This window comes from Cyclopterus lumpus, chromosome 17 (assembly GCF_009769545.1).
Source record: "Cyclopterus lumpus isolate fCycLum1 chromosome 17, fCycLum1.pri, whole genome shotgun sequence".
Classification (NCBI taxonomy): domain Eukaryota; kingdom Metazoa; phylum Chordata; class Actinopteri; order Perciformes; family Cyclopteridae; genus Cyclopterus; species Cyclopterus lumpus.
The window spans coordinates 14,941,744-14,965,082 of record NC_046982.1 but is presented as its reverse complement, the minus strand read 5'-3'; the positions used below and the strand labels follow the sequence as shown (position 1 = coordinate 14,965,082).

Below are 23,339 nucleotides of genomic sequence, written 5' to 3'. Positions count from 1 at the left end.
GAGCCGAGCAGATGATCCAACAGCGGGGAACCACCAAGATCATTAAAGATCATTTGATCAGTGTTGAAACCACCAACTGAAAACACCTGACACAGCAAGCTGCTGTGTTTCCCCCTCTTCTGGAAATCAATCTGCGCGTGGGTGGGAGATGGCTGTTTTCATTTCAAAAGTCATGTTGCAGTGTTCCTGAAAAAAAAAAAGTGGTCGCAGAGTAAAAGTATGAAGCCCATTTACTTCAAGCTCGGAAAACGAATTAGAACATTTTACAACGTGAATCCCTCAAAAGAGCTTTAGGGCACGAGACAAGCTTTATTCAAGAGAGCAGCTTATAAACATTATCACCTTTTTAAGTTGATGATCATGAGCTTGTCAGCATAACGTTTCCTTTTTACATATCCAGAGGATACGGAGCAACATTAGCAAGTTGTGTTTACGTCCTCAGACAAATATAAGCCAATATTCTCTCAGCTTGGCTTTGGTTTAACTGCTAAATGATCCACTGTGTTCACCAGTCTGCAGCGTGATGTCACAGAAATACATGACCACGACCATTATGTCGTGGTGACATGTAATGTGTAAAGGGACGTGCCACCACCACAAAAACAATTTAATGTTAGGTTTAGGCAACAAAAGACATAACACCACAGTGGCAGACACTGTGAACATTAAGATAACATGAGCCACTATAAACCACTGGTCATACCAGACCAGCTAACACCGTGGTGGGGAAAACAATGAATGTATTGAATTGAGCATAAGTGTGTTTTACTGCTTATAAATTGGCCTTTTCATTCATATAAAGTGACATTTGTTTCGTTCAAAAGTCACAAAGTCTCGCTTTTCATTTAAAGATCATAAAGGAGAAAGAAGATCTTTTCATAATGACTGGGCGTTATCAGTGGTATGCAGGTTTACGATGACAACTTATTCCTACTCATCCTGTCGGGATAATTGGACGTTGTGTTCTTATTGGTGAAAAATGTCAGTGGTGTTAAAAACAAATCACTCACCCAGCATGTTTCCCCCCCCCCCAGTGGACGTGACGACACGTGTTCTGCCATTAACTGAACTTAGACGTGGTCTGTGTGCCCCTCACAAATCAGAACCACCTGCCCCGGGGCCCTGAGAACTGGCTGGTCTTCTCTCCGGACCTCCTTGGAGAGAGAGAGAGCGCGTCTTGTTTGGACAAACGTCAGGGCCAGCTCCGGGGCTCTTACATGAAACAGAGAGTGGAGCAGGGAATCTTACCCTTCACACAGCCTCCTACAACCCCGGGCCCCGTCTCCTCCCTTCTGGGCAGGGCCCAATATTTTTTAATTACGTACCGGAAACTCCTGTTACAAAGGACACTTTCTTGGTCAATCTGCAGGGAGGCTGTGAGAAGTTCTGGGGTCACCCTCCTCTTTTTTCTCCCTCTGTCCTCTAAGAGTGTGTGTGGGCGGTCGGTGTATCTACTAACAAACTAGAGAGCATGCCACCCAGAGATTCAGGTCATGGACAGCCTACCTTCCCAAAGCCAAGATGTCACCTGGTCGGTGAGTGCAACCCCCATTTAACACACACATCCACACTATACAGTCAGCGCCCCAGACCAAACGACCCATGAGCACCACGCGTTCCGTTACGTTCTCAGAAACTTTACAACAAATTATAATACTTGTCAATATTGATAATATTTTACAGAGCAGGACAAAGAAGTAGAGCTTTCAGTAAGCTTTTTTTTCATGTGCAGCTTCTTAGCTCCGGTGGTCTAGCTGACAAGAACTCAGGCACTATTTGTTATCTTTAGGCCCAATAAGTCCATCTGGTTTTGGTTTGGCTAGAGATCGCCCCTAGAGATGTGGATGGAGGGGACTTTGGGGGGAGGAGGGTCAGTACGAGGAGACTTTTTTCTTCTCTTAAATTTAATTTCTCACCATTCCAATCTGGGCCTTGGACCAGGGATAGAACGAGAGCTCCAACCCTCAGGCTCCTGAAAGCTATACGCGATGGAAAAAAAGGAGGAGAGGGAAATACTTGGAAGAAATCAGTATCACCTGTTTTGCCAAATGACCTGCATGTTCTGTGAACTGGCTTTTAACTTACTCTCTTTCTGCCTGAGATTGTAATAGAGAAATGTTTGAACTCTCTCTGAACCACTCCTGACCTGAAACACTCAGTTTGTCTCATGAAATGATGCGTGGAAATAAACAAATAGCAGACTAAACAAAGCTGTCAGTCCTAGATAGGAACTCAGGATGGAAAATATTCAAAATATATGTTTAGGGTGTTTATTTTTTATACATGTATACTAAGAGTCCATATAGTGCTGATGGTTATACATATACAGTAGCCAGCACATAAATAACTCTATCTAATTAGCTACATCCAGCTAACGAAGTACCTGTGAAAAAATGTTTGTGTGTCCCCCATCAGGGAATTTGTTTCATATATTATTTTATATATTTACATTGTACACAATCAATATCTCAGGATACAGTTCTCTTAATTTTTCTTTTAAAGCCTTTGTGTTTTTCCTGTTTTTAAAGGTAGTTCCATGCAAAAAACAAAAGCTGATGCTCTGTAAACATTCCTGTGGGGTTTTTCCATATTTAACTGCACATCCCTCCTCTTGTTCATTTTCTAGGAAAAAGTCCCACAAAGAGGGCTCAAGTAGATTTCAGGTTGTCATACAGTTGGACAACAGCTTGTCTCTCTCATCCATCTTTCTTGTCACTGTCCAGTGCATATTCTATAAATCAGAACTGAATAAAAATGAAAATAACTGTGAATTATTTTGTCGGCCCTTACAATTTTATGGCCGTGACCGACTCAAACTACTGGAGGTAAAAGTGGTCAATTACTGGGTTTCTATGCTTTTTGGTGGTACAGTTTGCTTTTCTGGTATTTCTGTACAATTAAATACATGTTTCCCGTGGTACTCCCCCATAAAGTCTGCACTTATCCTTGACTAACCCTGTGGCTTCTGTAAAATAAGACCTTACTGTCTTTAAAAGGATGGAGCAGGCTAAAAGTTAAGGTATACTTTGTGGAAATGTAGCTTGAAATGTACACGTGCTCCACACACATTTCCAAACTTTAATTCTTTTTCATTTTTAGTGTCTCAGTCCTTCCTGTGACCTCTGTAAAAAATAAAAGCTGATAAGCTGATTATTCACCAATATATATGAGTCAAAGCCCCATTCCCCGTCATCATCATCCTCATCATCATCATCCTCCCACAGTTTATTTTCTCAGGTGAAAAAAACCTATTCCACACACACTGGCTCCCTCAGATGCTCTTTATTAGGCTCCTGGATACAGCTGCACTTTTATCCTGAGGAGTGTGTTTATGTATTTAAGGTTGAGACCTGGCTTGAGATTGGAAAACAATTTCAGCAAAAATAGTTTGCTGGTGATAGAAAAAAATGCTTGATGAATACAGTGTTGTCCTCTCAGTCACAGTAAAGAAATCGTGTAACACCACCTAAGTATCTGACTTTGCTAAAACTATTGACAACATACCATTCAACGATAATAAAAGACCTCATTCGTAGAGAAGTTTGAAGCTCTCGTCTGAAGCGTGACTGAGAAGTGTCCTTCACTAAGACCTCTTTTTTGGGTGGGTATTAAAAGGGAAAAACCCCAATGTTCTTCGTAAAAAAAAAAGGTCAGAATCTCTCAAATATATTAGATCCGGCAAATTGCAAGCTATTTTTGCGTGGTTTTCCACTTCATTTGAAAGCCACTGGTATTTCTAAACACTTTATTTTATTTTTGCCCATTCATGAGTATGTTCATAATTTTTTGCAATCTGAACTTTAAAGTAATAAAAGGAAACCTACTCCCATTTAGGTAATTATTTCAGTTTAATGGATGTGTACACACACTTCACAAAATACATGCTGAATTTGAAATTGTTAACACTCGGTAAGGACAACTTCTTTCACTAGCACTCTGTGTTCAACAACAATTAAAGTAACATTCACAATCCAGTTCAATTAAAACCACATGAATGTAGTTCTAACATTTCATCAACTTAGGCAACATTAGGTAGTTAGTGTTTTACTTTCAGTTAATGAACCTTCACAGAAGGCATGATAACTTTGTTTTGTGGAAAAAGCATCTACAGAATATGCAGCTAGAGTGAAAAAAATGTTAAAAAAAGATATTTCTGTGTGTCTAATTGAAACTTTAATGGCTGATAAAACCCATAGACACATGCAATTAAGATCTAAAAGTATACACTTGGCTGATAAGACCTTGACTGTTTTGGTTTATTATGAAGTCAAAATATATTTTCTTTATAAACACCTTGACAAAGCAGGATGAAACAGAAGTAGGAAGAAAATATCTGACCACACAAGCCTTTTCTAAGGAACTACGGTAGCTTAATGTATAATCTATGTTTAAATAAATAACATTATAAAGTGCACATACTACAGCTCATGATATCAACCGCACAAATTCCATTCTGTCCATACGTACAATACACATCCAGAAAGTCCATCCCATAAGATATGTCCATCCCCTAAGATATGTGAAAATATTTAATATGAAATCTACAGTTCAGCATTTATTTACAGCCCGATAATAATACTGGATAATATTGGATAACAACATGGGGATAAATGCAACACATTTACAGTCACGTAATTCAAATCATGCTGTAGCCTTCAAACAAAAGCAATGAACAATAACAGCACAGTGCATTTGGTTTGAGATACGTATACGAGTGGATTTTTTTTTTTTTAAGTAGATAGTACAATGTGCACCTCAACTTTCAAGACAAAGGTGCGACACACAACCAAGCTCTTATATGATAATACTACATGTCTAATAACAGTAGGTCCGACTGTGACATTGGCACTCTTTTGAAATGCCACATATGAAGTGATGGAAAAAACAACAAACATAAACAACCTAAGCAGTTGAGTTGACATTGATAATAACACAAAATATTTTATAAAATGTTGTTATTTTTACTTACTTGCAGTCTAATGCATGGTGGGACTATCCACGTTTAATCCCAATTAAACAAAACTGCTTTTGTCTCTATATTGTTTTTGTATATTGCTGACATTAACACAACAGCGGATAACATGTCAGAACAGGGTTTGTGGGGTCGCCAGAATTACAGCCCATGGACTGAAAATTAAGGTAATTTACGTGGACAGGAAGGTTGGTCCAAGTGGCCACGACTGAAGCCATCACATCGTTGTAGCCCTATAAAAAGACAGTGTACTGTAAATGCTATGACTAACTCAGTGTGTGTACATATATATATATATATATAGAGAGAGAGAGAGAGAGAGAGAGAGATACTGAGTTTATTCTACACTGCCCTGTACAAAATATGAGACATGATTCCCCCTTGTGGATGTTTTGAAAGTATTCCTGTACAGGCTCAAAGTTTGAAGTAATGGTCTTTTTTTGCAACAAAAAAAAAAAAAGAAGAAGTTTAACAGCTCAACCAGAATAACAATATATACTTTTTAGCCTGAAAAGAAGAGAGACCAACCTCAACTATCAGTCGTGGGCACACAAGATGAACGCCGTGATCTGCACATAGTTTTCTGTGAAATAAAGCAAAAAAAGATTAAATTACTGAAGCTTCTCAGCAACATTAAAACAAGCTTAGAATTGGAACGTTAATATGATATTCGGAAAGTATGCAACATCTTTTCTTAAAGAACAATGAGAGCTGGAGGTTAGTGCTGTTTAGTGTGCGTGTCTTTTTCTGTTGTTTCTTTTAATATTATTCAGTTATCAAGTTATAAGATCAGCAACCTGTGTAGTTTCTCATTTAGTGTATTAGCCTATCACAACTCTACCTTGGTATGAAGGCTATGATGAAGAACTGGGTTAGACAGCCAAGGATGTCTCAAGGCCTCAGATGCGCCTATCCTCCAGCTGATGACACACACAATGACACATATATAATCTGTTAAAGATCACCACACAGCGCACACAGAACAAGTCGATGGTTACCTTTTATTCACAATGAGGAGTCTGGAGATGAAGTCTTTGGCTTCCTCAGACGTATCCACAAACTCGTTTTCCTCAAAGTTCCACTTACAGGCCAAGATGTTGTTCAGAGTCTCGTTGTCATCGTCGCCGAGGAAGGGACAGAGACCGCTCAGACTAACAGGAAGTTACAGACGGGCGTTAGCATCAGTTTGTGCACGCGTGTGCACGTGTTTGTGTGTTGACTTACAGCATGTAGGTGATGACGCCAAGGCTCCACATGTCTGTGTTGAACGAAACAAAGTCGTAGTTGATGACTTCCGGAGCGAGAAACTCTGGAGTGCCAAAGTTCACTTGCAGCTTCTCTCGCGGTTTATATCTACGTTGTGGTAAAAGGGACAATTACATTTTGTATTATTACAGCAGTCGATGAAAATGTGTACAAAACAGAAGCAAACGCTGGTACTTACATCCTAGCAAGACCGAAATCGATGATTTTTATCTTGTTTGTGACTCTGCTCACACATAGAATGTTTTCTGGCTGAAATTTGAATAATTGATGGATTCAATTTAGAGAATACGTGACGTCTTTTTTTCTTTTTCTTTCTTCAAATAATATTACAATAAATATGAGTGACTCTTTAAATCTAGTTACCTTTAAATCTAAGTGCAGGATGTACATTTTGTGCATGTGCTGCAGGCCCTCACAGATCTGCCTGATGAAGAGAACAGCGTCCAGCTCCATCAAAGTGTCGTTTTCATCAATGATCCTGTCAAACAGCTCCCCTCCACCAACACTAAGGTTCAAGACAAATGCATAAAAAACACAGATCAAACACATGACATTTAAAGCAATTTAAATCTGAGGTAGTGTTTTATTTTAGCATAATTATCCAGAGAATACAATTATCAACAAACTTAACCGTAAAGTCTATGAAGGACAACTACTTGGTACACAGCGCTGTTTTGAAAGAATATGTGCTGAAAATATAAAAGAAGAAGCATACTATTCAAGTACAAGGATGATGTCATTCCTTGACTCATAAGCTGCATAGAGCTGGATCAGGCTGGCATGGTCCAGATTATTCATGACCTGGATCTCATTCTTCACCACCTCCTACCAAAAACACAGGCGCAGACCGACAGACAGACAAATGCAGAGGCAGACAAACCGACACAGTTGCAGACAAACACACAGACAAGCGAGCACACACACACGGACACGATGAGAGGTGTCAGCTGTTCTCTGCTATGAGACAATGCATCTTCTCTTCGAGGTCAAATATTTCTCACCGAGGTGAGAAATATTCCCTCTGCTTCTGTTCCAAGGGGCCTTGCGGTGCATTTAATGTGCACTGAAAACTGGGCCCCCTTTGCTTTTAATATCATGCGGTGGGGCTCTCACTGTTGTATCAAAAAAAAGGACTAAATCATCATGAGGATGCTGGACGTTACCTTTTCTTTCAGACTCCTGGCTTTGATGACCTTCGCTGCCAAAGTGAGACCGGAGGAGTTTTCAACACATTTGTGCACCTGGCCAAAACGCCCCCTTGAAGAGAGGGAGAGAAGAGAATAAAGAATCCTTGAGGTGCAGAATCACAGTCGCCAACCGTGTCCCCTCAAATGGTGAATCGCGGCAGTGCGGAGACGGCCGTGAAACACCACAGAGACGGTATTTCTATGACAAATTAAAAACTGATCTTTTGTCAAACGGAGAGGTTTTAGGACAGTGTTGAGCTCAATCTGTTATTTCATTAAATCTGAGCTGGGCTGTGTCTCCTCTTTGAAGGTTTGGATTAACACTTAGTGATTAGCTACCAGCTGGCACCAGGGATACTGTTTCACATACCACTCAGTCCGAGAGTAAAAATAACTGCAGGGACTCTGGAGTTATGGGGAGAGGAGAGAGGAAGGGTTACGCAATTAGGCTTTATGGGAACCTCTTTCAACCTGCCTTTGATCTGCAATAGATCAACTGGTTGTTAATAGCTTTAGATTTTTTTGACATGACTCAGAGATTTGAAAAGTACGGTTCTCACCCGCCCAGGACCTCCTGCCAGTTGATGGTGTAGAAGTTGATGATCTGGTTGGGCTTGGCAGAAACAATGCGGTGATTGAAAGGAGCCGCTGGAGGAGGAGAGGTGTCTAAAGTAGGATGGGAGACCGGAGAAAAGATATAATCTGTTTTAATAAGTTATGAGCAATGTGAGAACATAGGAACTTCATTGTTAATCAACTACGGTGAGTCTTTTGGAAGGGTGCACGGCTGCCATAATCAAGTTAGCACGTTGTGCATTGATTTAATAATAATAAACATCAACTGCAGGCATAGTTGCATAGTAACAATGCTTTTTAACACATCCTCTCGTGGCGACCTGCTTCATGTGCTTTATTCTACATCATACTACATTACATTACATTACATGTCATTTAGCTGACGCTTTTATCCAAAGCGACTTACAATAAGTGCATACTACTGTACTACTCTCACACCGGCCATGAAGATATACAGACAGTTTTAAGTATTTAATGTATGAAATATAGCCCAGCCAATACTGGATGGCTGAGGCCTATTTTGATTTTGATTGTTTTTTCTAAGAATTGTGAAGAACATTTATACTAAACAGGACATTTTACAGTAATAAAGATCCACTTATCAGTGCTCTCTGGTGGACAAATGAATTATAACCCTGTTATTAAATGAAATAAAACCCACTCTCATGTTTGTATACTGCAGGTTCTTGTAATTTATCAGCCACGATACACACCAATACCGATATATCTGTAATAAGCTGGTATATTTGTAGTTCTAGTATTAAGTGATTTACAAAACTATAGACTGCTATATGTGGGCATTATAATTCAAACTACACCGACTTCAAGATACACACAGAGTATTAACAGCCTCCAAAATGAAGATGTTATTGAATGATTAACTGATTCTGGCTCTGCCTCAGAATTAAACTGGGTAAATAAAGCTCAGATACTCAAACTTTCAACTTCCTACCATGCTTAATTGTCGAGTAGTCCCGACTCACCAATAAAGTACCGCTCTGTATTGTCATCCTCCTCCTCTTCTGCATCTTTCTCTGCATCCTTCTCCTTTCTCTCTGTCTCCACCCTTTGTTTCAGGTTCAACTGGAACTGAACTCCATCTGCCCTGAAGACGGCCCAGCCCTCAGACGCAACCTTCTGCTCGTGGTCTGCCGCCTTCTCTTCCTCCTCCTCCTCTTCCTCTTCCTCTTCCTCTTCCTCCTCCTCCTCCTCCACCACCACCTGGCTCTTTGTGTGTTCCTTCACTACAAAGAGTTCCTCGGTCACGCAGAACTTGCTGACCTCTGATATCTGGTCCTGCTCAGCTTCTGGAGATGATGGCGCATCTTTGTGGTCCTCACTGCTGTTAAAAAAAAAGATTTCTGTCACTACGGCATAGTTTCTGGTACATACTGTACATGTGGCTAAAGCCACAGTTTCATTGATCTTCAAATAAAATACACAATATAATAGTCATAATATCAATGAAATGTCTGGACGTTTGAGATACATACAGTAGATATAATAGGTTATGGCTAATAAACTTGCTCGTAGGATCTCTAAAATAAAACTATTCATATTTTTTAATTTAATGAGCTAAAAATATTATCAATAAACATTAATCAGGGAATAAGCTCAATATTTCTGTATTATAATCTCGATTTTTCTTCTTGATTAATCATTTATCTCTAAAACATCTGAAAACTATTTTTAAAAAATCACCATCACAATTTCCAAGAGCTCAAAGTGACATCAAATGCAAAAATATACTCAATTTACTGTCGGACAAATCAAATAAAGTTTGTTATTTTTGCATTAAAACATACTCAAGTAATAAAATGATTATCAAAACATTTCAAGAATATATTTATGTTGATCAATTTATGGATTCATTGATTCTTATTGGGGTTAAACATATACTACCTTGTAGCAGTCTGCTCGTTTTCATCCTCATGGGCAGCTACTTCTTCAGGAAGAGCAACCTCTTCCTTCTTTTCCTCTGGTAGCTTTTCTTTCACGACATCCTCCACATCGAGCTCTGTTACCGCCGCTTCTTCCTCATCCACCTTTTCCCCGACCCCTTCCTCACTAACCGCTTCAACGACCTTGTGTTTCTCATCCATGGCCGCTTGGGAATCTTCACGCAGGTAGTCCACCGATTTGCAAGCAGAGGCGTCAGGTTGTTGTTCTTTCGGGGACACTCCAGCCTCCAGAACCAGATTTCCAGGGATGAGCTGGTGAGCTGATTTCTCTGCATTCTCCCTGTTGAGTTTCTGCACCTCTTCGAGAAGCAACACCTGCTTCTTCAAGGAGATGTTTTCTACAAGAATACCAAACAGGATTCAGATGTTGTCTCTCACAAACTGTTAAATACTGGGAAAGGTTATAGGATATATTTCACTTTGACATTCTGAGCTTGGTTTCTGTGTCACGGTGTAAATACTGTCGTCGACCACAGCTGCACATGTAATAGAATATCACTCTTACGCTAAAAGGGCAAAATCATGTTTTTATTTAGGTTCTGCCATGTGTCATGCTTATTATTTCAACTGAGCATCAGAGTTTAAGCACTGACATGCTTCTGAAGAATAAAAGTATGTTGATCTCAGCACCTGCTGTGTCTGGAGGCTTCATCTTCTTTTGAGCTTTCAGACCCTTTGGGCTCAATGAGGGCTTATCTGTCCCATCTTTAGCTTTGTGGTCCTTTAACTGTGGAGGACACATCAAACAGTCAAAAGAGAAATCTGAACAATTTAGTTTATTGACATTCAATCTTTAAATTCTCAAATAGATTATCCTAATAATTTAGATTTAAGGAATATGTTATACGTTTTATTTTCTTTGCCAGAATTTACCCCTTACAATTCAGCTATGTCATAGTGCACTATTTACAAAGCTACATTTAAAGACCAATGTATTTATTTTCTAATCAGTCCATACAGTGCGGATGCAGCTCTGTAAGCTAAAACATGAAGAACGAGGAGCCAGAAAAGCAAAAGCACACACACTCTATCATTAATTTAAAAAATACAAGTTTGTACATATACATACTATAAACACAATAAACCTACAAATGTTCCACATTTGCAAGACGTGAAGTAATGCTTTGGTCCATGGAGCTTTATCTTGTGGGAAGTCAGTGGAGAAGAGGGCTCACATGCAGGAGTTATCTTTTGATTCCCTTTACTGGCTTTATTAGAGGTAGAGGTCTAGCAAAAAAACAAGATGGCAATGATTAGTCTGGTTATATGAACAGGAAGAACATAGAGAGAGACAGAAGGTTGATATGGCGAAGTTAGGGTCTCATGTAATGCACACAACATTAATCAAAAGTCAAATAAACAATTCAATGAAATGACAGCGGCGGTTTAATTTGATGAAGTTAGGGTCACATGTAATCCACACGACACAACAAATGAATCAACATTACATATTACGTAACAATAATAATTCAATGACGTGACGTAAAAAATAATGACAAATGGGAAAATATAAGCAACACTTCCTCTGTTTTCATCTTACAGGTTAGCACATGTGTTGCACGCCTCCATGCGCAGACTGACTTGCATAATGGCATGCCTGTGATTATTCATAGCAGATGGATAGACAGCAGCGGGCCAGTGAATTTATAGCTTATCACTTGTCGCACTCAGCGATGGAATGCAATGCTGACCATGAGTGGAAAATATTACAAGCGACCGTAGACTGTTGTTCAAATTGCTCAGCTGAGGAAACTCACTGAACGCTCTCTGATCAGGTCAGCGTGGTCTCGAACTCTGGCCGTCTCACATTTGTTCTACGAATGCTGTTGTGAGGTAAACAGCAGCGGGTATATTTCCAGCACAGTGCTCCCCCAGTGACAGCTGGGTTTTCTAGAGTTAAAAATTCTAATTGAGAGTTTGGAGAAAGCGTGAGAAGGCCATAGTAACAGCAGTTGTGAGGTATGTCACACCTCTGGAGGTGGAGGGAGATGGAGCTACCACCTGACAGGTGCTCTGATGACCACAGAAATACCCGGAAATGTGAGTCCCATAGAAGCCATCATCGTGGTATGTGGTCGTTAATCATCAGGATATAATCTATCCATAAAATCATGATCCAAACTTTTAATTGGCTTGAGCGTGTCATATCTTAAATTAACACAAATGCAAAAAAGCCTGACTGCACACTTTGACATTAATATCCCTTCAAGTATACAATAACCTGATGTTACGACCACTCAGGTGAGTTTAATATTGTAGGTCATAGAGGAAAAGAGATATGACTCTAAAAAGATATGTGGTGTTCACAGGTCTGTAAATGCAGTTAATGCTGTTGATGCCAAGCAGCACTCAGTGACCTTAGTATAAGGTCAAATAAAGTATGATAAAGACCAAAACCTCTAGTTGGATTTGGATGGGATTTAAGTTTCTTAAGTAAAACATGTTTGATTCAGCCAAGCCCCCGTTAAAACCAAAAACATCAAATTATTTAGAATTCTGGAGCAAAAGAGAGAGATTACTTTTGTACTTTTTTGAACATGTCCCGGTATTTCCTGAAACACTGCATGCAGTGTTAATGACACACAACAGTGGAAACTAGTCCTTACTGGCACAGCTATTAATTGGACACAAGTAAGACAAACAGTGTACATCTACAGGGTAGAAATATGCTTAGTTTAAGTGAGTCAGGGTTGGAGAGCAAAATGGAGAAAGAGTGACTCATCATAATTTGTTGATACCTGACTTCTGGGAAAACTGAAAGGGTCAAATAATTTTTCGGCCACAAACACTGCAGCCCCAATCCAAAAACAGCATTTCACCCCTGGTCTCACCTCTCGTGCCCTGCAGGGGGTTCCAGAGTGAGCCTCACGCCAAGGAGGCCATGTTGCACTCAGCATGGGCAGAGAGCCAACAAGTGTAAATGTGAGTTAAATTGGGGTTTCATGTGAACTATAAGTGACATATGTATTGTGCAGCAGATTACAGAGCACTATACAATTACCATTAATTACCTTTAATCAGCAGTTGGCACATGCCAAATCCCAGACATTAGCTTTTTAACCCAGCCCCATTATTCAGCACACACAAGTCCCATTCATAGGCAAGACTTGAACTGTTGGAGTGGTCAGCTTTGCTGCTATGATCAATTTCACATGTGGTGCCAACAACAACAAGAAGAACAAGATCTTTGTGAGATCTGAGAAATCAAAGTCAGCAAGGAACGCATATAGCATCTTTTGCAACACTGCGACAAGACGAGATGTCCTTAATGGTGGATGGGCTGCGATTGCATGGCAATACAAACTGGCAGCCATATTAAATCATCATGCAAAATAAATATAATAAAGCTTTTTCACATTTCCTGCATGAGGAAAGGATATTTTTGATTTTCGGCGTAACAGTTCAGGCTCTAAGTCTCACCTTGTCAAGCTTCTTGTTTATTGTGTCCGTAGAGGATTTCCTCTTAACGGCTTGCTTGCCTTTACTGTCTTTTGGTTTGGAGCCCTTCCGAGCAGCAGCGCCATTAAAAATCAGCTCCATAACCCTGGAACTCTTTACCGTCTCCCCAATGAAGCTGATCACCTGCTGCATGCTGAGGACCAGCTTTTCCATCCCTTCGAGCTTCTCAGTCTGCTGCTCAGACCGCTGGTTCACCACCAACATTATGGTGCTCATCTCTTGGCATATCTCCCTCACCTCTTGCCCCATGAACTGGGTCTGGTTCACCATCTTGGGTGGAATATGGATCTCCTCCTTGTCAACCTTCAGATTCTCCATATCCATTTCAATGACGTCAATGTCCTGAGACATGCCGTCTAATCGGTTGAGGACCTTTTCTTGAATGTTGATGAGCTTGTCCATTTTGCCGCTGAGTGACTCAATCCGGTTTTGGATGAGGTCAAAACTTGCACCGTTGCCATCTCCTCCTTTGTTCATTACCGAGGAACTCATGGCTTCCAGTGATATAAAAATCACGTTAAGACACCAACTTGAGACAAAACAGACAAAAATACTTTTTCAAAAATCGGAGCCAGCTCTACCCTTTGTGTGCAAACTCATTTAGATAGAAAAAGTGGTAACAAACATTTTTGTTAAAGATCACAAGTCGATAACTATGCCGCTGAATATTTTAAACCTCTAAAGCTTAAGTAAAGTGAGCTCTGACTAGTGTAAAGTCCAAAAAACACTTCTCCTTTTCTGTCACACTTTATCCCTGGCGTCTGCTTCTCGCCACACTAGAAATGGTATTAAGAATGGAGTGAGCCGGTGTCCATAAATGCAAATGGACAGTCTACGTCAGCAGGGGTCAAGTGTTTGGGGTGGGGGCTTGGCACGGCTCGGGCTATGGGACATTTGAGAGCCTTCGAGTGTTAAGCCCACCTCCGTCACTACCCTGCTAGGTGTCAAAATGGTTACTGTACACAGAACTTCTTCAGTGGGACAATGCTCATTCGGTTTCACCGTTTTTCCGATTCAAATGGCAATGACTTCATCTGTGACAGGTGGACACGTCTGGTCTAGGCTTGAGTGGACAAAGATAGCACAGGTGGGATTCAAAGTAAAGGAAAAGATGATATTGTCATTTCTAAATACCAGTTGTGTTGACACTGAAATTCTGCTGACACAGCTGAACTGTAAAAGCTGTACCGATTCGCCCTCTTATCTCTTGAATGCTTGTAACTTGCATAGTGTCAAGGGAAAAGGGACCTACAGTAAGACGTTTAGCCCTTCTGCTGAAAGAAGATATGGGTGACATGGGTGATTTATATGATGCCTACTCACTGACAAAAACATCCATCAATAACCTTAAGAAAGTATGTGATCTATTTTAACTAAGCTCTTGTAATATGACCTTAATCCATGTTCCCTTTGAATCAAAATATGTCTGATTTATTCTCATAACAACATGTGTTTATGTCAACAGACAGGGTTATACGGATTTTAGATTCCTAAGCAAACACTAAATACAGTATAGTCGATATAGTCTACTCTAGATAGTAGATGTTGCAATGCACTTGTAGTTGATTTATGAAACTATTTCTGGAGAATTTTTCAATTTTCACATCATTTTTCATCACCATGAATTCATGGGGGATAGAGTTTAAGAGGAATCTAGCATTGCTCGAGCCACCATGAATTACTTTTGACACGCAGGCGACAAACCGAGGCCAACCACCCCCTCACTAGGACGGGGCTGTGAACTTGGCAGTGGAGTCAAGTGGGGTAAGGCGAGGAGAAGGAAGTGAGAAGGAGTTTAATGACAAGTCACGGCATCAACTTGCATATTACTCTCTTTCAAGATGGCTTCAGCGGAAAAAGCAAGAGATTGTGACGGGGCAGAAACAGATGGGAGTGAAATCAATCATCAATCACTCTGGGAGGACAGGGAGGACACACCTGTCCTTGGATGCCAACAGATGACAGACAACATATGTCATTTGCAGCATGTTGTGTCAACTTTCTTATGAAGGGGTGTGCATAGAACAGACAGACTGAATTTCATCCACACAGGCAGAAAGAAGAATGTTAAGTATTATTCTACAAAAGAACAACAACAAAAAATTGATTTTGCTGCACTTTAAAAAGGTTACCATGCATGACTAAGATGTCTTTCATTGCTTCGAGGTAGGGGACACTTTAAGGTTATTAAACCCCACAGGGGATGTAAACAGACCCCTTAGCTTCTGAAGCGTATTACATGAAGCAAATATCTTGTTTATATCACTTACACTCTACAGTGAAACTAATGCCAAAGAAAGTAACAACATCATGACTGGTGCCCAAAGTCTTCTCTCACCCTCTTTGCCAAGCTCAAGTGTGCACACAGACTGAGCACACAAGCCGGCAGGTGAGAATTCACTGCCCAGTCTAGTGGTGCATGGAAAAAAATGTAGCTTAGTTAATGTAACAGTAACATTTGTGTGTGTTTCCTGGTTAAGCTTCTCTGTGCATTGTCACCTTGTCACGGTGGAGAAGCTTGTGTGTCCCTGAGATCCAGAGAGCGCCGCCATCTGGAGCTATGCTCCTGGTAGGTTCGCCCATGGTGGTAAGGTCGGGGAGGAGGTCTTTAAAAAAGAGCAAGAGCAAACAATACCTCAACTGTGAAACAGGCGGAGGATGATGGCTGACTTTCAGGGAGCGCCACACCAACTGGGAAGGCTGCAACAGAAAAGGGCCCCCAGACGTCATGGACCCCATCCCATGCCACTGGATCCTGACCGAGATCTGTCAATGACCGTGGGTTGGCTATCGGTGAACCAGTCTGCCCAAGTTAAACAAAGTCACGCATGCCTCGAGGGACTGCTGAAGATGATGGTTGACACTGCAGTTTTAAAACCTACTAACTTAGACGTCAAGAGTGGAAAAATGTAAAAGGTAAAATGATATACAGCAGAGGGCTTAGCTCCTTGAAAGTCAGTGAAACAGAAGTTAGAGTGTCTTCAGCTTGTCTAGAGTGACGTATTTCACAGGGAAACAGATTATTTGAGCAGTGTACAGTTACCATAGGTATTTAAATCAAGACTTTCGCATTTGATTGGAATGCTAAAAAGTGGGCGGGCTTAGAGTTTGGCGTGAAAGCTACTAAGGACTGTTGTCTACACACCAGGCGACAACTTTAACTTCAACTTCTGGTTGCAAAAATAAGTTGAATTACATAATGGTATATGAGATAATTACCCTACTTCTCATTGGATTTATTATCTCAGTAAACATTGTAAGCGTGAGTTTATGGTTTCAATCGCAAGTCTTTCTTAAATTATGGTCCCATTTAAAGTACAACAGACAATAACAGCAGGGTATGATTAAGGGTGTGGCTGCATTGTGATTGACAGCCATTGCCCGGTCGGAGAGTTGTCTGTGTTTTCGTTGTATTTACATTGTTAACCCTATCATAGTGTGTTTTCACTTAATCAAATTTAATTTGTAAATGTTTGTTCTACCTAAAAAAGTCAAAAAAACCTACACCTGCTTCACCTGTTGTTCAATAGGAGGAGGACAAGGGAGAGATGAAAGGGAACCTCTGCCCATCTTCAACCCTTTCTGTGTCACTAAACATGCATATAAACGGCCTCCCTCCATGCCGCAAGCTCCTTAAATTTCGGGAGCTATAATATTATTTTCAATATCACAGTAAATATTGTGATAGGGAATTATCACATAATATTAAATACGTATTAAATAAATTCGACTTTCAATCAGAGGATCGGCGGTTCGATCCCCGGCTGTGCTAGCCCTTGTCGATGCGTCCTTGAGCAAAATACTTAACCCTGAATTGCTCCCCGTAGCTGTGTCTACGGTGTATGATTGTAAGTCACTTTGGATAAAAGTGTCAGCTAAATGAAATGTAATAATGTAATAAAAAAGAAGTTTCCCACAGCCCAAGCTGACGTCTACAAAAATTTGACTTCAAAATCTAAAGATAATACATTTGCAATGATAAAGGACCGTGATACAAACTGCATGTAGGAGGCTATAGGACCAGAGAAAATATTCTGCATTTTTCCTTGATTATGTGATTAAGAGAACACTTTTGATCAAAACATGATCATGGTCAAATTAATGAAGACCAAATAAAGTAGTTGATGCGGTTACATTACATAACCTCCTGTGAGTAAAAAGAGTATAAATGCATGGAAGTCGTATTATTACGTCATCATGAATACAAGTCAGTACTTGTGGGCGGTACAGTCTGGTTAAATAATGTGACCTGCATGGCCTTCTGTTTGAGGCTTTTTATTTGGCACAGGGACAAGTTGAACTGTTGAATAGGGAGCACCACCTCCCCAACCGAGAACACAATGTCCTGGGAGGCAACAGTGCTGTGTGCTGTGGCTACTGTCAAGTCACCTCACCAGTCTCCACTCACACATCGCACAGCCGGCCAGCTCTGGCTATACTTTCTCTTGGAAACTTGTTGGCTTAAATGTGTGGCAGCGGTGAAACTTGACTCCTTGGCTAATGCCTAAGACGTCTCTACTGTTCTTTCCCTCTCATGTTTTCTCTTGGCATGTAAACATATTCTGCTGATGCCCATTAGACTATTTGGATTTCTTTATATACGGTTATTAAAAAGAACTAATGCTGATTCAATACATTGACTCCCCACATACATGCGTATTGCACATGTCTGTTTGAAATGTGATAAATGTATCACGTCTAAACTAAATCCAAATGTTGAGAGATGTTATTGGATATGCACTGATGCCTTTTGATATTGGACACGCTAAGAAGAACTAAATTATGTAAACTAAAAATTTTTACTTTATAAAAATGTTATGAATGTTAAACATGCTTTTATCTCGACCCGGCTGGACTACTGTGATGCCCTTTAGGTGTTAGCCAGGCCTCCCTTCAGAATCCCTCTATCACAGGATTAAATGACCACAGGCCCCTCGCTCTGACGTCTGTGGTCAATCCTTTGCGAGACCGGTTTTGACCCACCTGAAGGACATCCCAGAACCTCTGCCCGACCCCTCGCAGTTACCAGGCAAAAACGTCAGTGGATGATGCAGTCAACATGGGACTGCTCTACATCCTGCAACACCTCGGTTCCCCATATGCAAGGACCCTGTTTGTGAACTTTAGCTTGGCGTTCAACACCATCATCCCAAAGATACTGCGCTCCAAACTCACCTCACAAACTTCCTGACAGACAGGAGGAGCAGGTGAGGCTGGGGAAATCACATCTAGCACTTAGACCATCAACATGGCGACCCCCCAAGGATGTGTGCTCTCCCCTCTGGTCTTCACATTTATACCAACCACTGCACCTCAGGAGACCCGTCTGTTAAACTCTTGAAATTTGCCAACAACGCATGTTTCATCGGCCATCATGGGATCCACCAAATCTCAGAACCTCAAGTGGATTTCTTACATAGACACGATCAGGAAAAAGGCACAATAGAATATGTGCTTCCTGCGCTACTTCAGCATAATAATCTATAGTCTGTTCTATGGACATCCATCTCTGTCTGGTTTGAATCAGCCACCAAACAGGAAAAGGAACAGACAACAGACAATCAGAACTACAGAGAAAAACATTGGTGCCACCCTCCCCCGCATGCAGGAAACACTGCAGAGCCCAGACGCCCTGGACACAAACAGTTTGAACTTCTCCCCTCTGCGAGGCGCTAAAGAACACTGTATGCCAAAACAACCAGACACAAGAGCAGCTTCTTCTAACAGGCCGTCACTCTGATGAACACTATCCCTAACATCAGTCACTCACTGTCAATAACCCTCGAATATCCACTGCTGCCATTATAGATTATTATTCTACAGTTTTTAATGTACAAATGTTTTAATATGTACTTCATCTGTCAATGTAAATTTAAAAACTAGACATAACCATCCAGCCCATGTATATCCACTCTGTATTTGTGTGTAAGCTGAACAAATTCCTTATACCTAGATACATAATTGCCCAATAAAGATTATTCCGATTCTGAATCTGAATGCTGCAGCTTGTATTTTAAAAACGCAGGCGAGAGCCGTCCATCACTGGCTCTCAACTCCGGAGCTCAAAAGTCAGATTTAGGATGATACTCCACCCATAATCCTTTAGGTTTGAAAGATCTTACCACTTGACTTGCAAAAGAGCTAATACAAATAGTGGCACGTTTTCAAAGAGGGAGAAAGTAGCATCAACAGAAACAACTCCTCCAGCCTAATACATGTGTCTGATCACAAGCTAGAAGGGATTGTGTCTGACTTGGAGCACACAAGATGATTGTGGGGCAGAGTGGCCTCATTTTTGTTGTGTGCTTCTGCAACTCAGGATTGTATTCATTATTGATTTTATTGTTTTTTGATAAAATGTCTATAAAAATTAGCCGTAGTACACATGTTTAAATTGACCCTTTAGTCTGACCAACAATTGACAAACCCAAAGGTACTCGGTTTACTACCATCGAGCACATGTAATCATACTTGTTTTTGAGAAATCATTTCAGTACAGTGAGGCCTGTACTTGAAGATATTTCCAGATGCACTATTATTATCGGTGTGGAAACTCAGGAAGCCAAATTGAGGAAGTCAAAGGGTATTAAAGGTTAGTGGCAGAATGCAAAGAAAGCTTAGTCACATACTTGTAGATCTACAGAAGTAAATGTCAGTGTGGGTCTCCTGAATGCCAAAAGAGGAATGGAAACCAGAGAGGTGCCCGTTGGCTTGTCTCTGAGGCGTAATGTCTGAGGGCTTTAAGACACCGTGTGTATGTGTTTTTAGGTGTGAAATGTATGCATTAATTAGCATTCTACAGTGTGAAACAGGTAAAGTGAGACTGAGCCATATCTAATTGTTTTGAGGGAGGCCAATAACTAAACAGAAGCTCTCTTTCCCTGATCTTTAAGGGTTTTTAGTAGCTTTTCCCACCACATGCAATGTCCCCATTGTATTAATACACCAATGCTATTTCACAGTAGCAACGCAGAAATCACTAGATGGCAGCAAAGCACTCCTCTAGCTGTCAGCTCGTTGTACCTTCACAGCAGATTCTCTAAACTCTGCACTCATAAACACCATCAACTCCTGATCTCATGTTTTATCTTCCTGCTGCTGTCCATAACAGAGTAAAACACTCATGCATCATGATTACCAGTCTCATCTTTCTTTTAAATACTAAGCACCGCATTGCTGCTGGAAGGATTACCCACCATATGTTGGGCTAACTAATTAAATTAAATGTGACATTTAGCTAGAGGATAACGTAGGAAAAGTGAGTGCAAGGGTAAGCAGATAATACACAAAGAAAATATATTTTAAAGATAACACAAAAATGGCTTAATATTCAGGTAAAAAAAGACCTCAGACAAAATAGAAATATATAAAGTAATATTATAAGTAGACAATAAATAAATATCAATTAGGTACGGACATGTACTAAATATAATAGTTACGGTTGTAAAAGTCTATCTCAGTAACATTTTGAATACATGCATCATGGTGATTGTTTGTTGTCTGAGGTTAAAGTAATAATAATAATAATAATTAGTAAGGAAAACTCATTTCCATGAGTCGTTGGCATTGTCCCTGTGGCTTAGAGCCTCTCGACATCAACATTGATGCACCACACAGCACCAGGCCTCTGCTGCCTGCTGCTGAGTTTCACTTGGGAGTGTGAAGTCTATTCTCTCAGTAGGACACAATAGAATAGAATCTAATACATCTTTACTATCCTCAAAAGGTGAAAAACTGTCTTTCACCCGCCTTTGTCACGCACATACACACAATTATTGACATTGTGGTAAAAGTATTCAATGGCAACCCTGCGTCATAACGTCTTCCAAAGACACTAAAAGCAACATCAATGAGAATAAATAGATAATATAAATTGAGGGAAAGACATTGCTGTGTCTAGTTTCATTTTTCCCCTTAAATGTACATGCATATGTCTCTACATGTTAACCTCTTTTTGGAAAGATTATTCCTCTTGTCGACCAGGACATTCCCACAAGGACGATGAGATTATCAAGTAAGGGAAGTTAGATGTTGCAGCTGCTGCCTTCCCATCTGAAGACAGGATCTATTGTACCAATAACTGGTCAAGGCTTTCTGCTCAAAATCCATCCCACAAGCATCACACGAATATTCATTGCTGAAAACAGTGAATTATGTGATTTTCTGCAGTATACACTATATTACTGTTCCTCTGATGCTTACTATTTTAAACAATCAAATGAATCCTCCAGAAATCTTATGTAGAAGTTAGAAAATCAAGCAAAGTCTTGACACTTTTGTAAATTTCTGTAAAATATTCACAGCCCTACTAAATCAACAAACACTGTTACTACAAGGTTAATATTCTAGTCATGTTCCTTTTGACCAACATGTGTGAGTGTTCCTCAGCTGGTTTGTGTGTCAAACAGCCTGGATGTACCTGAACGGCCGGTGAAGTGGCTGCTCTGTGCTTCCTCCTGCAGCAGAGTAAATCTCGCAGCCTGCTCCAGAGGAAGGAGGCCACCAGACACATGCTGTTGAGGAGCCAAGTGTCCCAGCAAGTGACAACGTTCTCCATGGCTTTAACTCTACTCTTCATGCTGGAGCCTCGCTTTTCCTTTAACTACAAAGGCGCTCTCGGAGCTTAGGGAGAAGAGTTTCAAGAGGAGCGTAAGGAGAGATGACGAAGACCAAACTGAACATCCCTCCACAGCCTCTGTTAATTCAGTCAACACTCCCATCAGCACTCAGAGCCAAAGGACGGGCAGTTCGTCCTCATGATAAGAGAGTGACAGGTGCCAGCAAAGGGTGTCGAGCTCACTCGGAGACCATCACCCTCTCACATCATCTAATCCTTCCATCGTCAATACAAAGCAGTTTATTCTCCTCTCAGAAAGTATCTGGATGAATGAGACACTCCACCGACCCCAACATGCATCTTTAACACAGTACTGACATTGAAAAGTGATGAAATTAAGATCGGGGGCCTTGTCTTCCTGTCAACACAGACACTTGGATGTAGTGTAAACAAATGCCCTGTGCTATTGGATTACTGTTCTAAATGTCATACAGACTATCGCCATGGGAGTTTCTACTCAAAGCTCTCAACTGAGGCAATTTTATATCAGCTTATATTGTTTAAACCCCAAAGTATTGTGTGAATACTAAAATAACATTATTAAATGGCAATGCAAATGAACAATTAAGTGAAGGATAATTATGTGAATAAGGGATCTCTCAGGACTTTTAAACTCAACCACATAATCTCTGTATTGTGCAACAACGACCCTTTGGCTGTGAAAGCCATGTGGCCACTAGTTCAAGAATGCATCATCTGGCTGACAGCGGCCAATCACAGCAATGTACAGCATGTCTGGAGAGTGCTAAAGCGCTTACAGTATGTGTGTATGTATGTGTGTGTGTGTGTGTGTGTGTGTCTGTGTGCGTGTGTGCGTGTGTGCGTGTGTGCGTGTGTGCGTGTGCGTGTGCGAGAGCGAGAGTGTGTGTGTGTGTGTGTGTGGCACAAAACTCCCAGTGAGATCCCAGTGAGCCTTCATTAGTCGCCACCAGAGAAATAAATCCACCCACCCACCCACTGTATTGTACTCGCCTCCTTCTGCTCGTCCTCGCCTCCTTCTGCTCGTCCTCGCCTCCTTCTGCTCGTCCTCGGCTCCTTCTACGTCCCTCGCCGCCAGAGAAACCCACCCACTAACTAACTAACCTACACATCCACTCACAAACTCCTGCCCTTCCTCTCGTACTCATCTTCTTCCGCTCACCCACTAACTAACCAACCCGCCCGCCCGCCCATAGTCTTGTACTCACCTCCTTCTGCCCGTCGTCTCCGTCTCGCCTCCTTCTCTGCTCCTTCTACGTCCCTCGCCGCCAAAGAAAAAAAAACGCCCACCCACCCACTAACTAACCAGCCCACCCAGCCAC

General features: G+C 40.9%; 1 protein-coding gene across 1 annotated transcript; it reads right to left on the bottom strand.

Moving 5' to 3' along the window:
- Nucleotides 1-3,829: 3,829 nt before the first annotated feature.
- Nucleotides 3,830-23,269, bottom strand: mylk4a (myosin light chain kinase family, member 4a). The gene is made up of 16 exons (XM_034556531.1): nucleotides 23,226-23,269; nucleotides 13,383-13,950; nucleotides 11,052-11,189; nucleotides 10,593-10,689; nucleotides 9,904-10,300; nucleotides 8,985-9,343; nucleotides 7,986-8,091; nucleotides 7,402-7,495; nucleotides 6,954-7,063; nucleotides 6,602-6,743; nucleotides 6,417-6,487; nucleotides 6,197-6,325; nucleotides 5,971-6,123; nucleotides 5,814-5,892; nucleotides 5,501-5,555; nucleotides 3,830-5,205 (listed from the first exon to the last, which is right to left on the bottom strand). Exons 2-15 carry the CDS (start codon nucleotides 13,911-13,913, stop codon nucleotides 5,502-5,504), a joined length of 2,460 nt encoding a protein of 819 aa, XP_034412422.1. The 5' UTR covers nucleotides 13,914-13,950; nucleotides 23,226-23,269; the 3' UTR covers nucleotides 3,830-5,205; nucleotide 5,501.
- Between the last annotated feature and the right edge of the window lie 70 nt (nucleotides 23,270-23,339).

Bases quoted from the DNA above. Each gene is read 5' to 3' on its own strand.
- mylk4a (XM_034556531.1), bottom strand. From the start codon at position 13,913: ATGAGTTCCTCGGTAATGAACAAAGGAGGAGATGGCAACGGTGCAAGT. The intron at 6,744-6,953 runs GTATGCTTCTTC...CTTGAACCTTAG, and splicing joins ATCATCCTTGTACTTGAATA to TGTTGGTGGAGGGGAGCTGT. The intron at 5,556-5,813 runs GTAGAGTTGTGA...TTTATTTCACAG, and splicing joins ATCATAGCCTTCATACCAAG to AAAACTATGTGCAGATCACG.